The sequence below is a fragment of the Macrobrachium rosenbergii genome, chromosome 53 (assembly GCF_040412425.1).
Source record: "Macrobrachium rosenbergii isolate ZJJX-2024 chromosome 53, ASM4041242v1, whole genome shotgun sequence".
Classification (NCBI taxonomy): Eukaryota; Metazoa; Arthropoda; class Malacostraca; order Decapoda; family Palaemonidae; genus Macrobrachium; species Macrobrachium rosenbergii.
The window spans coordinates 22,732,824-22,745,745 of NC_089793.1; the positions used below are offsets into that span (position 1 = coordinate 22,732,824).

At 36.8% G+C, this 12,922-nt stretch overlaps 1 protein-coding gene across 2 annotated transcripts in view; it reads right to left on the bottom strand.

Annotated features, from left to right (window-relative positions):
• The window catches only part of LOC136834350 (lachesin-like), a 195,025-nt gene that overhangs the window by 23,176 nt on the left and 158,927 nt on the right, over positions 1-12,922 (bottom strand). Inside the window, exons 4-5 of one of the 2 annotated variants that reach the window (XM_067096859.1) lie at positions 7,759-7,868; positions 6,224-6,385 (exon numbers count right to left, since the gene is read on the bottom strand). In XM_067096859.1, the coding sequence (XP_066952960.1) occupies positions 6,224-6,385; positions 7,759-7,868 (272 nt within the window). Of the gene's footprint in view, positions 1-6,223; positions 6,386-7,758; positions 7,887-12,922 lie in introns of both variants that reach the window. The other variant, XM_067096858.1, reaches the window with a different exon arrangement.

A 12,922-nucleotide genomic window follows, 5' to 3' on the forward strand; every position in this document is an offset into this window, starting at 1 on the left:
TTTTACGGTATTAAGCAGCTCTAGAAACTGCTTAAAGACAAAGTATATGCAAAACGAACAAGTTCAAAATAATGTTAGCAATGCAACATAATAAAGGTAAATGACAGGTTTGTATACGTAAAAATAAATCCCACACACGGCGGAAGACTAGAACCGGTTGCTTTGTATAGGTGTTTCAAAGTATATTTGAAGAAAATTGATAGCGTGAAAAAAATGGGTGAGACAAAATGGGTGAAGAGAGAAAGGTAGAAGAGAAGAAAGGTGGCTAAGAAAACAAAAGTCGTAGTGTATGAAGGGATTGTTGAGACAACTTTCCTTTATAGAAGTGAAGAGTGCAGAATGAATGAAAATTATGAAAAATAGAAACTATGATGTTAGTTGTGCATGTAATGTATGTGGAGTAAGAAGGTATTGACAAGCTGAGGACTGTATAAAGATAAAGATTCTTTGTGACAAGATTAGCAGAGATGGGTATGCTCTGCTCTGAAGTGGTTTGGGCGCAGGAAGAGGATGGAGGATGAAGGTGAACAATTGCTGAGAGGAGGGTCTAGAACATAAGGCCTTTTTACTATAATGAGCTCAGGAATGTAAGAAAGATGCAGTAGTTTAATAGTGTAGTGTCTAAACAGCGAATTTATGGAATGCTGATGAGCAGCTAATGCATTTATATGAGGTGGGTAATTCTGGGGAAGGTTTCTGCACGAGAAATTCATCCTTGCTTCAGGAATCGAAGGGTAATTTGACCAAGAATTTTATACATATAAATATAATATGTATGCATGTGTATATATACGGTGTATTTATTATATACGTACGTGCGTACATACATACATATATACATATACATATACATGTGGAAGGTTTCTGCACAAGAAATTCATTCTTGCTTCAGGAATCGAAGGATAATTTGACCAAGAATTATATACGTATATATATATATATATATATATATATATATATATATATATATATATATATATATATATATATATATATATATATATATACAGTATATGTATAGTATGTATGCATGTATATATATACAGATGTATTTATATATATATATGCACATACGTACGTACATACATACATACATATATATACATATATATATATATATACATATACATATATGTACATACATGCATATATCATACACGGTCAAAATTATCCTTTGAATGCTGAATACATATGTAAATAAGGAAAGACTCTCTGTAAAATAAAAGGAAAGAATATTAGAGACACAATATGCGTCTCCAAAACAATCAGAAGAGGGAAATCCGCTTTTATATTTAGGCAAATTACATGAGCAAAGTTTTGGTGCTGAGAGGAAGCGAGGTCGAGTTTGTTTAGTGTTTTCAGCTTTAAATCCGATTAAAATAAGATTTCTCTTTTCCGTTGCCTATTTTCCAATTAAATTGGCAGAGTGTGATCACTAGGTGCAGGTTCAGTGTGAAACGTTAGAGTAACCGGACACTCTCTGAATTCTTAGCTTTACCTTCAAGCCAAGTGTTGAATGTGAATTTTATTGCGTTTACTGTAAGGGTATATTATTTACACCTTAAACATCAATTTTTATCTATAACGCTAACAAACGTCCAGGGTGAATACAGTTCTTACACATTATTACCCAAAGGCAAAAGTATATCGACCAAAACTTTCTTGTGAAGCGGCAGTTATAAATTTCACCGAAGTTTCATGAAGAATGCCGTTGGCGAAGGCGAGGAACGACCAGGAACCGGAAAATTTTCCTTCTCGTAGTAACAAATGCTCTCTCTCTCTCTCTCTCCCTCTCTCTCTCTCTCTCTCTCTCTCTCTCTCTCTCCTCGTAGTAACAAATGCTCTCTCTCTATCTCTCTCTCTCTCGGTAGCAAATGCTCTCTCTCTCTCTCTCTCTCTCTCTCTCTCTCTCTCTCTCTCTCTCTCTAATATACGCGCACACACACAACGAAAGAAAAATATTTGTTACAACCTTAAAAAAAAAAGCAAACACCGGAATATTTGCCTGACTCAAAACGACAATGAAATTGTTGATTTTACTTCTCTGACCAGGGCTCTCTCTCTCTCTCTCTCTCTCTCTCTCTCTCTCTCTCTCTCTCTCTCTCTCTCTCTCTCTCTCTCTCCGTGAAAATACGTTGAAAGGGAAAGTATTTTCAAACCATTTTACATATTTATTTTTAGAAAACCCCATAAAAGACTCATTCGTTGGCCGCCCTGCGAGAGGACAAACACGGCAGGAAAAGGAATAGGGAATCATCACCAGAAGGCCACTGGGGGAATTACTTGGAATGGAACACTGTTACATCATAGCTCTGACAAACAAGATCAAATTAATTCTCGAGTCCTTATTATGAGCTCCAGTATTCCTCCATTTCCCATTGCGATACAAAAGGCTGCAATATGTGTTGCGACCGTTTAATATATTTGTAATTGCTGTACAAATAGCACTGTCAACATTCTGGCGGGCCTTTTTTTCTAATTTATGAATAATGTTTATGGTAGAGCATTATTAATGGCCATGCATAAAATTAATTTTGCTTTCGTGACCTCACAGTATTTGCGTACATGTAAATGTGTTTGAGGCATTATTATTATTATTATTATTATTATTATTATTATTATTATTATTATTATTATTATTATTATTATTATTATTATTATTCTACATATACCCCTATTCATGAGGAACTAGCCAAAAGATTATCAACTTATTAAGCAAACTTTCAAAGAATGTGATATCCATATGTAACTAAACAGATAAACATAAATAAAAGTAAAATAGCAACCAGAGCTGATTGCACACACACACACACACACACACACACACTTGTTGTGATAAGTAGAAAAGAATGTCAAGGTAACTCTTCACGGCACTTTAAAATAATTGTACAGCCTTTCTTGAACTTATTAGTTTCAACAGTCTGAGTAATATCAAGAAGATTGCAAGGTAGTGGACCAATCCACTACCTCGAAATTACGGGAATTAAAAAAGAAAGATTCTATTAAAAACCCTTTTGGCACTGGTAGTGCTTTGGTTTAAATCAGCCATTTTCTGGGTGGGTCATATGGTCCCCCTGGGGTCTCCAACCCATTTGAAGGGGAACTTTAACTCCGAAAGAGGTTGACCTCCGAAAGTCGTTGTCTAATTTGAATCCCAAAATCGTGAAACTTGCTTATTGCTATAAGATTATACAGACTTTAAAGTGTTGTCGAAGATGTTGGGTTGTTCAAATGTTCTTATGTTCATTGATAAAGTATTTCATGTCTATCTGTTCGTGTTGTATCCTTGTGTGACGGGGGTGGGGGAGGGCGGCGTAGGAACCTAAGAATGGCTCCTAAGGGGGCTGTATCCAAAACACGATTGAGAATGGCGAGTTTAAATCACAATTATCATTGTTACGAGAAAGGAAACCCCCACTTTGAGCAATTTTGTCTAGAAGATAATACATCCCGAGAGACGCAGACCTCCAAACAGAAGAACAGTTTTCCAGGAAGAGGCAGGACTAAAGATCTGTAAGAATGCCACAGATACAATACCGTAAAATGATAATGCCAAATTTTCTGGTAACATTGGAATATATCTTCGAGTGCTGCGAACAAGAAAACGTAGCATAAAATGTAACTTCAGGCAAGAAATGTTTATGGTAAATGGTGTATGTACGAAAATGTTTATTTCCATACCACACTTGCAGCGGGTCATGTATTACAGTTCTTTCTGTGTTTCTCTACTGCAGCAACATACACATATTAGAAAATGTACGAACACTGTTTCATGAGAAAACATTAATCGCCATTTTTTATCAGGTTCCGACGTCGTCTTGTATATGCCCTTGAATATTCATGGGGTAGGCTTTGGGGCCAGCAACCTCATACTCTCAACACTTACTGAAAACGCCATTTCTCTAAAGGGGAAAAGTAGAGAGCATTCTTTCGCCAACACTGTTTAACACTTAATAGATGAACTCGTTGCCAGTGTCCGGTAAATATGAGTTGATATTGTACGAAGATGATAACCTTTTCTCATATCTTGACATTTGACATTTACTTGTCACTCTGTAAACTTAATGATGGGTAGACTTGCTAGTGAGGAAACATCATGACCAAAAGAATATGAGGGCATTTGCATGTAATTTCCTTTGTCCGACTCCTTGCGTCACCCCATTCATAAAATATTAAACAACCCAAGGCCAAGAGAAAGAGAAGGTCAGCTCACTTCACCCTAGATCCCCCATGTAGGCGGAGCTTTGTTTACCTCCTTATTGCGTCTGCAGGTAAATTGCCGTAATGAGCAGGTACCTCTAAGATACGTCATTGCCTACATAGTTACCCCAGGTGGGAGGCGACTCCACCCAACTGGGTAGACCTTGTCTCTCTTGCCCTTGAAACAACTTATGCGAAGTAACACACGTTCTCTCGGACTCAGTCTCACTCCTGGCAAATCGCTGTCCCATCTCCATATTGTGACACTTCTCTTCCCTCAGCAATTTATTTCTCATCCCTACCTTCCCAATATCCTCCACATGACACTTCCATCATTTCTGCCATAATCATTTTTTAGAGTACATAAAGTGCTCTCATATTGCCTCCAAATTTTTTTTTATAACTTTTTCACACAAACACTAGATCTGTATCCTCTCTTCCCTACCTTAAGCCACACTGCTCTTTTCTCTTAATCACTCTGTTAAATGGTTTACTTTCCCCATCAAAATCACACCAGAGATCTTTCCTGCTTGCTAGGTAGCATTGTGGTCCTATAATTCTTAATCCCCTCTCTCACCTTTACCCTTTCCTTTGGAAGTTATCCTTCACCCAGACATACCTTGCTCACTCCGGTCAGTTACTTTACCTACCGAAACTTCTTACGAGGAATCCTGTTAACCCATTAATGTATGTGTGTAGGTGTGTATGGATGAGATTTGATCCATGCACTGCATCGTCACAAGCATATGTAGCACATAATAATTTTTCTAAATGAATAATCTGTTCAGATGTGTATGATTATTTAATACATACCAACATGTTAGATTATCGTTTCTTAGCGTGGACAGGACATTATTGTAATCTAAATTTACAGTCAACAGTATATACAATATATATATATATATATATATATATATATATATATATATATATATATATATATATATATATATATATATATATATATATTATATGTATATATATGTGTGTGTGTGTTTATTTGTGTCTGTTTGTGTATGTGTTTACGTACTTGCGTGTTGGCGTTTCATGTTATCGCCGTTAGGAGTAAGTTTTCAGCTTTATTGCATCTTTTTTAAGAAACAAGAAAATTTTGCTCATCTACTGAAAATATTACTTAGCTGCAGATCTGATTTTGTTGAAATGTATATCGTAAAAGTGCAGTGATACTGACTTTTTCTTGCTTGGTTCTCCGGGCGAAATGCGAGTATATAATAATACTGTAAACTGCAAAGGTGATGCAAGATTTAGCTACCGGGAAAACCAAGTAATTAAAAATTAAAACAAAAATAGAAAAATCTCATATAAAATGTACTGATGACGAATGTATCCCTTATGTCGTTAAGGGCAGTGCATCATTAATTGATATGAGATATCTCCGCCACTCTCATGAGTTTGTAACTGAAAATTGCAACTTGATCATGTCAGCTTGTTTGTAAAAAAGACTGCCACTCCTGCGCAGTCAATCCCTGCCCAGGCAGACTTCCAGAACAAACGTGCTGGGACGTTTCGTTATAGGATATCATACTTTTGCTTCGTTCTCGCGCGGTATTTTTATCCTGAAGGACGTAAAATTCTTGAAGGCCAATCAAGAAGACCCAGGCTCAAGGGGAAAATTGTAACTTCCCACCCAGAGAGAAAAAAAAAGTCCGGTGCAAAATTCGTGACGGTTCATTGTGAGTTTTCAGTCATGAAGGCGATGCATTACATCAATATTCGGCGGAGAATGGACTTTTTCTTATTTACACGAAAACTCTGAAGAGAGACTAAACCTAAATCATTCCCACGCACATAAAGGTAGTGGACATATAGAAGGAGTCATGCAGAGGACGCACGTTTTCTTCTATTTTCTTCTATTCCTGAACCAACCAAACTGCTCTCACAGTAACTAGGCACGCAATGGCTTCAGAGCTCCTTTAAGAAGAAATATTCTATGCAATTACAATATTCTATTCGTATTGCTTTAATCACTACTTGAAACAGAGGGGATGTTTAGGGCACTTACCTGGCACTCATAGGTGCCATTGTCGCGTGCCTGAAGGTACTTGATAGAAAGTGTCCAGTCGTCGGCTCCATCTCGATGCGTGATGGTGAATCTCTCGTCATTTGTGTAGGTGAAGACGCCCGAAGTCAGCACGTGCCAGTCTCTTCGACGAATCCAGGAAATCTAAAGATACAACACATAATAATAATAATAATAATAATAATAATAACATAATAATAATAATAATAATAATAATAATAATAATAATAATAATCAAGCGTTTTGAAGAAGTAGCTCCATACTTTTAGTTTTATGTAAAAGAAAACTATTGAGATGGCTATATATCTGTACGTCCGCACTTTTCCTATCCGCCCTCAGATCTTAAAAACTGCTGAGGCTAGAGGGCTGCAAATTGGTATGCTGATCACCCACCCTCCAATCATGAACCATAACAAATTACAGCCCTCTAGCCTCAGTATTTTTAAAATTTTATTTAAGGTTAAAGCTAACCATGATCGTTAAAGTTAGCCGGGCCATGGCTGAAAGTTTCATGGGCCGCGGCTGAGAGTTTCATGGGTCATAGCTGAGAGTATTCATACAGCATTATACGCTGTACAGAAAACTCTATTGCACAGAAGAAAGTTCGGCGCATATTTTACTTGTTCTTTATTATTTACTTACTGGAATGTGTTTTCTTATGTCTTGATGTCCGAATTAATCAGTAACTAAAATAATTCAGGTTTAAACAGCAAAATATATTTCAAGTAATTTTTTTAACAGTACTCTTGGAAAGAAAATCGGAAATTTTGTCTTTTAAAAGAATAATTAGCCATACTGTATACTTGTTTTCCATGGAGCAATTCCTGTAAAAGGAGCTGTGTGAAAAATTTTGCCACCCATGATATAAATTCCTTTGCAACTAATACTAAAAGATATCGTTAGATTTTCTTTGTAAAACTGCATATTTTTGCAGTGTTAAAATTATAATGTACACCAAGTGCTGAAACAAATCAAGAAAGAGAGAGAGAGAGAGAGAGAGAGAGAGAGAGAGAGAGAGAGAGAGAGAGAGAGCTTGTCTTGTTAAAACTAAATCACATTCACTTTGTTTGAACTTGCACTGCCTAAGGCAGATCACAAAGGAAGAAAACTTTCTGCTGAGATGAGTTTACTATTCATACAAAGGCTGGCAATCAGTTTGGACCCAAGTTAACTTCTATATGAACACAATTCGGAAATAAGGACGAGGTGGGGTGGGAGGTGTAGGGGCGGAGCATAAATGTTAGATCTTGCAAGTTCTCTCCTTCATCCCAAGTAGCGCCAGCTTCCATTCTCCTCCTTCGAGAACGTCTCTTTCAAAGGCATAAGATTTGCTCTCGTAGACCCAGGAAAACATTTTCCATTTTCGTCTCACGGGGGCAGGGTAAGGAATGGCACACAGGAGGAGTACGAAAGGAGCGGCAAAAGACGCAGAGAGAGAGAGAGAGAGAGAGAGAGAGAGAGAGAGAGAGAGAGAGAGAGAGAGAAAGCAAAGCTTTTTAAAGTTCACATCACCTTACCTGTTTGTCCCCAATCATGCGAACTGAGCATGGAAGGAAAGCAGTGTAACCGAGCTGCGCCTTCACGTTCACCATCGTGTTGTTCTCCACCCCGACCCAAGCGCCCGATTCTGTAGATGATGGAGAAACTGCTATCATTCGTAGTGTCTGTACATAATGACCAAGAGAGGCACAGGTGCATAGAGAGAGAGAGAGAGAGAGAGAGAGAGAGAGAGAGAGAGAGAGAGAGAGAGAGAGAGAAATACTGTGAATAAAAAAACGCACACTGGTTGCTGTAGTAGATTAAGAAAGTTATGTAAGGCATCACATAAATAGAGCTCAGATATAAATACAGTATAAAGCTGTTATGCAACCAAAATCCTCTTCATCAATTTTAAAACTTACGTAATAATTCTTTGTAGCCCTGAAACTTTTATAGAAGAGTTTTCTTCGTCATATTATACTACGTACAGGTATGCTTTCCGTAATAGATCCGAACGGTTCCTATACTGTACATGTACACATGCTAACGATCCATATTGACACGCCATTCATTACCCCAAAAACGCCTGTAAAGAATTTCTCACTGAAACACTTTACCAACTGAATTATGCAAATCCCATTGTGAGTGTCACATTGCTTTGCGCGTCAGTTCCGAGAAACAAGGTTATGCTAAACACCTTTCCATTGAAAGGTACACAGAGCATCCTCTCTGCCTTAATTAAGGTAAAATATCAGAGCAAAAGAAGGGAAACTTTTGGGAACACGTCCTTGCAGTCAAAGGGCAATGATACGCGACCTTACGCCAAGGGTGGCGCTTCATCAGCCCATATGCTAGAGATCTGCTTCTCAAAGAAAGAAAGGTTATAAATCAGGCAAAGCGCGAGTGTATCTCTGCCTCGACCTTATTACTTTCAGATTACTTGGGACTTAGTTGTAAATCCTTTCGGTGTTTATAGCTGTTTTTAAAAAGGAGAGCACCTTCCGTTGAAAATATTGCCATTTATTATTTTTTCCTGACTAAAGATGCGACAATACAGTACTTCATACTCAGATTCACTTTATGACTTTGGCTGCTAAAAACGATTTTCTCTCTCTCTCTCTCTCTCTCTCTCTCTCTCTCTGAGAAAATTATCCTTTGAAATATTTTGTCCTTTTTTAACACTCTCAAATGTTACTCTGAACACTTTGTATAGAAATACTTTGTGCTGTTTCTATTCGGGATAACTATGGTTTTCACGAAAGCAAAAGCTACTTGTCAGTTTTAGGTAGTTCACTTTGCTTCCCTTTTCAGAACTCAAATATTACAATGCAGCAGTTTTACTGTGTACACTAAGGTGATCATCTATAGAGAAGAAAGTGTGAAGATTCTTATTAGTGAACTTAATTTCATTTCCATGAATTCTACTGCCTTTGTTCAACGGTGTTCAGTAACAAATAAAATGTTTTCACGATTGGAGCTCTTCGTTCAGAGTATTTATCGTCATGATTCGTTGTGAAATTTTAAGCTGTGAACGCGTTTTCATTCTGACGCTGTGCTGAAAGGTCCTTTCTTTTTCTTCCTTTTTTTTTATTCCGGTTAATGTTACATTTTCGCAGCCCTGATTTACTATTAGCCTTGAGAGCGACAGGAACTCCATCGCAAACTGCAGGATTTTTACTGCTTTCCACAAAAGTGTCCGACGTTTTAAAACATGAGAAAGATTAAAGAATCGCCAGGTAGAAGAATGATTCTTCATGCATTCTGTTATTTTTGTCATGTCATGGTCATGTAGCTGCGAGGGGAAGGAAATGTCGTCATATGTTAATGATCTTCCAGAAATAAAAATTCCTTTGGTTTTCTTCCTTTTTTGGGGGGGAATAGATATAGAGAATAAACCTTTGAGATGTAAAGCATAGTTATTGTGATACATCATCTGAGCATGTTTTCACAGTCAAAACATGTGAAAAACTCAACATTGACAGAAGAGAACTATCTTGTTTTTTCCGGCAATATTATTTTCATCCGTCTCATTTTTATTTATTTTGTTTTTTTTTATTTTTCGATTTAATACGAAGTTTACAGAGAAATTATTAATATGCCACGTATCATTTCATATATATATATATATATATATATATATATATATATATATATATATATATATATATATGTATATATATATATATGTGTATATTAAACGTTACATCAAGACTTCATTAATGTTTTTGATGTTCATGAAGTTGTTGTGGTAAAGGCTCGAAAGAGTTAAAATTTCTGTCACCACTGTTCTCTATTTTCTATAATAAGCCCAGTTCATACTGCCTTAAAAAGTGGACATCGAGATAGCATATTGACCACACATGAATTCGAAAAGGCTCATGAAAGTAAAACTAACAAGTACTTAAGGTCAGGATTGTGAATTTTAAATTCTGCAGCAAGACAACTATATTCCTTTTAAGTAGGAGATCTTACCAAACAACACGGTCTGGTCATAATCAATCACAATAATATCATTCACTGCAGTGGATGATTGAAATGTACCGAATTACTGGAATGGCTCTTGTTTTGGAGCAATGAGAGTTCAGTTCACGGACCCCTCGTCATGCTTATTGCTGATGTTAGCAATAAATAACACCCGAGATGGATAATACGTATAAGAGACTAACAGACCATGAATACATAGCACGATAACGATAATAAGTATTAGCCTTGATGTTCAGCTCAGAGAACACACAGGGCTTTTGCTTTATTGAGTGCATGTCAGCACTGAAGCAGTTTCCATGATGCCTGGTGAATAAAGCATGTGCCAAGCAGTTCACAGGATACGTGTGCATTGCTGAAAAAATAGATATACTTCTATCATTTATTACTAACCTTTGAGAACTGTGAGTGTTCTGTCAGAAATGTATATATGTCGATCTTACCAGAAATAGTGTATGATCATCAGCTGATTTTGACACATAAGATACTAGTAGGTTATTATCCTACCGCTCTCATGAGACCAGGCATTTTGTAATATCTCCGATTTGCCGTGTAATTTAAATGACTAATTAATATGAACTTGATAAACGATCCTGTAAATGATATGCGGAAAAACTGTTGAATTGGCTTTGTGGCGTTACGTGTACCCATAAGAAATCGTACTGGCGTATAGCATGATTTTACGCCAACGTTAACCCCCAAAGGTAACTCATTATGAAAAATGATTCAGTTTTGTATAATGTAGATCAACCCCTATTAACATTTGAATGTTTGCATTTGTGCTGGTGTCTTTATTTCATACATCAGTATTTTATCCGGTATCCTATAAAGAGAAACCTGGAATGAACTGGTTAGAATTCATCCGGACGTGTTATTCTATTCAAACTATCACACAACTGTTTAGCGAAAACAGAAAGCAGCAACAGAACTTGCATTTCAGCTTCCCGAAAAGCTGTTCATCGGACATCAGTTTTGGGATGCAAAAATAAATAAATAAAAAAAGAACGCAGCCATAAAGTGGCGTATATATATATCTCCGAGGATTAGGTTTCGAACTGCGTTTGAATGGGAAGTTACTAAGTGACAGTTTAAAGGAAAAAAGAGAGAGAGAGTAACGCACAGAATTCCATTCATTGTGAAGTATTACGTTACCGTGAAATAGAGACTGGGGCGTATTCAACGCAGCAGCGAATATCTACAAATTCTGACGGTTGAAACGATCAGCAAATTTATGGGTAAGGAAGCCAGACAGGATTAAATTCTCGTCTAACAAGTGAAGGTAACTTTGTTTCTGAGGGTTATATTGCGTGGTTGTCCCAGAACGGAAGATTTCCCTACTCCGGTTATGCCAGTAATACCGCATTACAGTATGCTTCGTAAGTAAGAATTAAATATTCGATGACTATTTTCATCTTTTGAAAACTAACTGATCCATTTTTCGAATACAGACGTACAAAATCATAAGCGAACAAGTTCATATATCACTCTATTTAGTCAGGCAAGTTAATATGTATAGGTAGGAAAGACTAGTCCTTAGGTTTTCTAAAGAAAGAGTTTAAGAATGTGGCAATGCAAGATCTGCCAAATAGTCGAAGATATTGTAAAAACCGAAACTAATAAAGTAAGTGAGAAACATTAAAGCATCGGTAAGTTCAATCTAAGGAATAGTTTCATGTTTTTAAAAAGTACAGATGAAACTGATGGTGAAGAATATTAGCGAAAGGATGACAAAAATGGTGGTATGGAACTACAGAAAAATAAAATAGAATGGCAGACCTCACAATCAAGGCCGGGAACTAAGGGACAGAAAACAAAATATCAGAAAAACGACGCCACTAAATTCAAAAGAGGAAATGTATTTCGAAGGAAAGCAACTGAGAATAATCCTCTGAAAAACAAATAGAGTCTAGTGTAAAGGACGCTGATAGAGAGACCTGCCAGCTATTACTAATTATCATTTTAGATTGTAAATGATTGTTTGGCTGAAAAAGGGTACTAATCGAAGCGACAGCCTGGAAAGAAAAAGAAAAATAAAACAAGTTATTGAAAAACTGCTTAAACTAATTCGATCTACTAGAGAGATGCAGAGTTATGATAATGACATCATAAATGACTGCCTTTGATATGCAAAATAGGGCTTGATGTAGAGGCACAAAGGGATTAGCCGATAATTGAAGCCGTGAAAATTTTCATAGAACAGCGATAAAGGAGTCTGTTATGTTTGGCTCAGTTTATGAAGATAAAGTCACTGCAAACAACTTCTGACAATAAAAATAAAGGTAAAACCGAGGGTTTTTACCAGCCAAGGGAATGCTGTGCATACTAAGTGTTCGTCATGAATCAAATGGAGGAAATAAATGATGACAACGAGAAATGTCTTCACCGTATGTCGCACATGAATACAGAAAGAAGGTCTCGGCGAAAGATTAAAAGTGATGGCAAAAGGAAAGGAGACGGAATGAAGCAAATGACAGGCTGTCACGAAAGATTCACTGGTTTTGTGACGTATAGGAAATTGTATGTTAGCCTGAAGATAGGTGAGTGACAGGCCTGGTCTTCAAGGGGAAATGAGGCAATACTGCATTGTTTCATTGGATGTATTTTTTTTTCTTATGTTAACGACAGTGTGTAAACTGAGTTCACGAAAATAATATTAGACGAAAAGAAGTTTGTAGGAGGCGTAACGAACACGAAAATGTCTGGAAAAATGATCGGCGATGT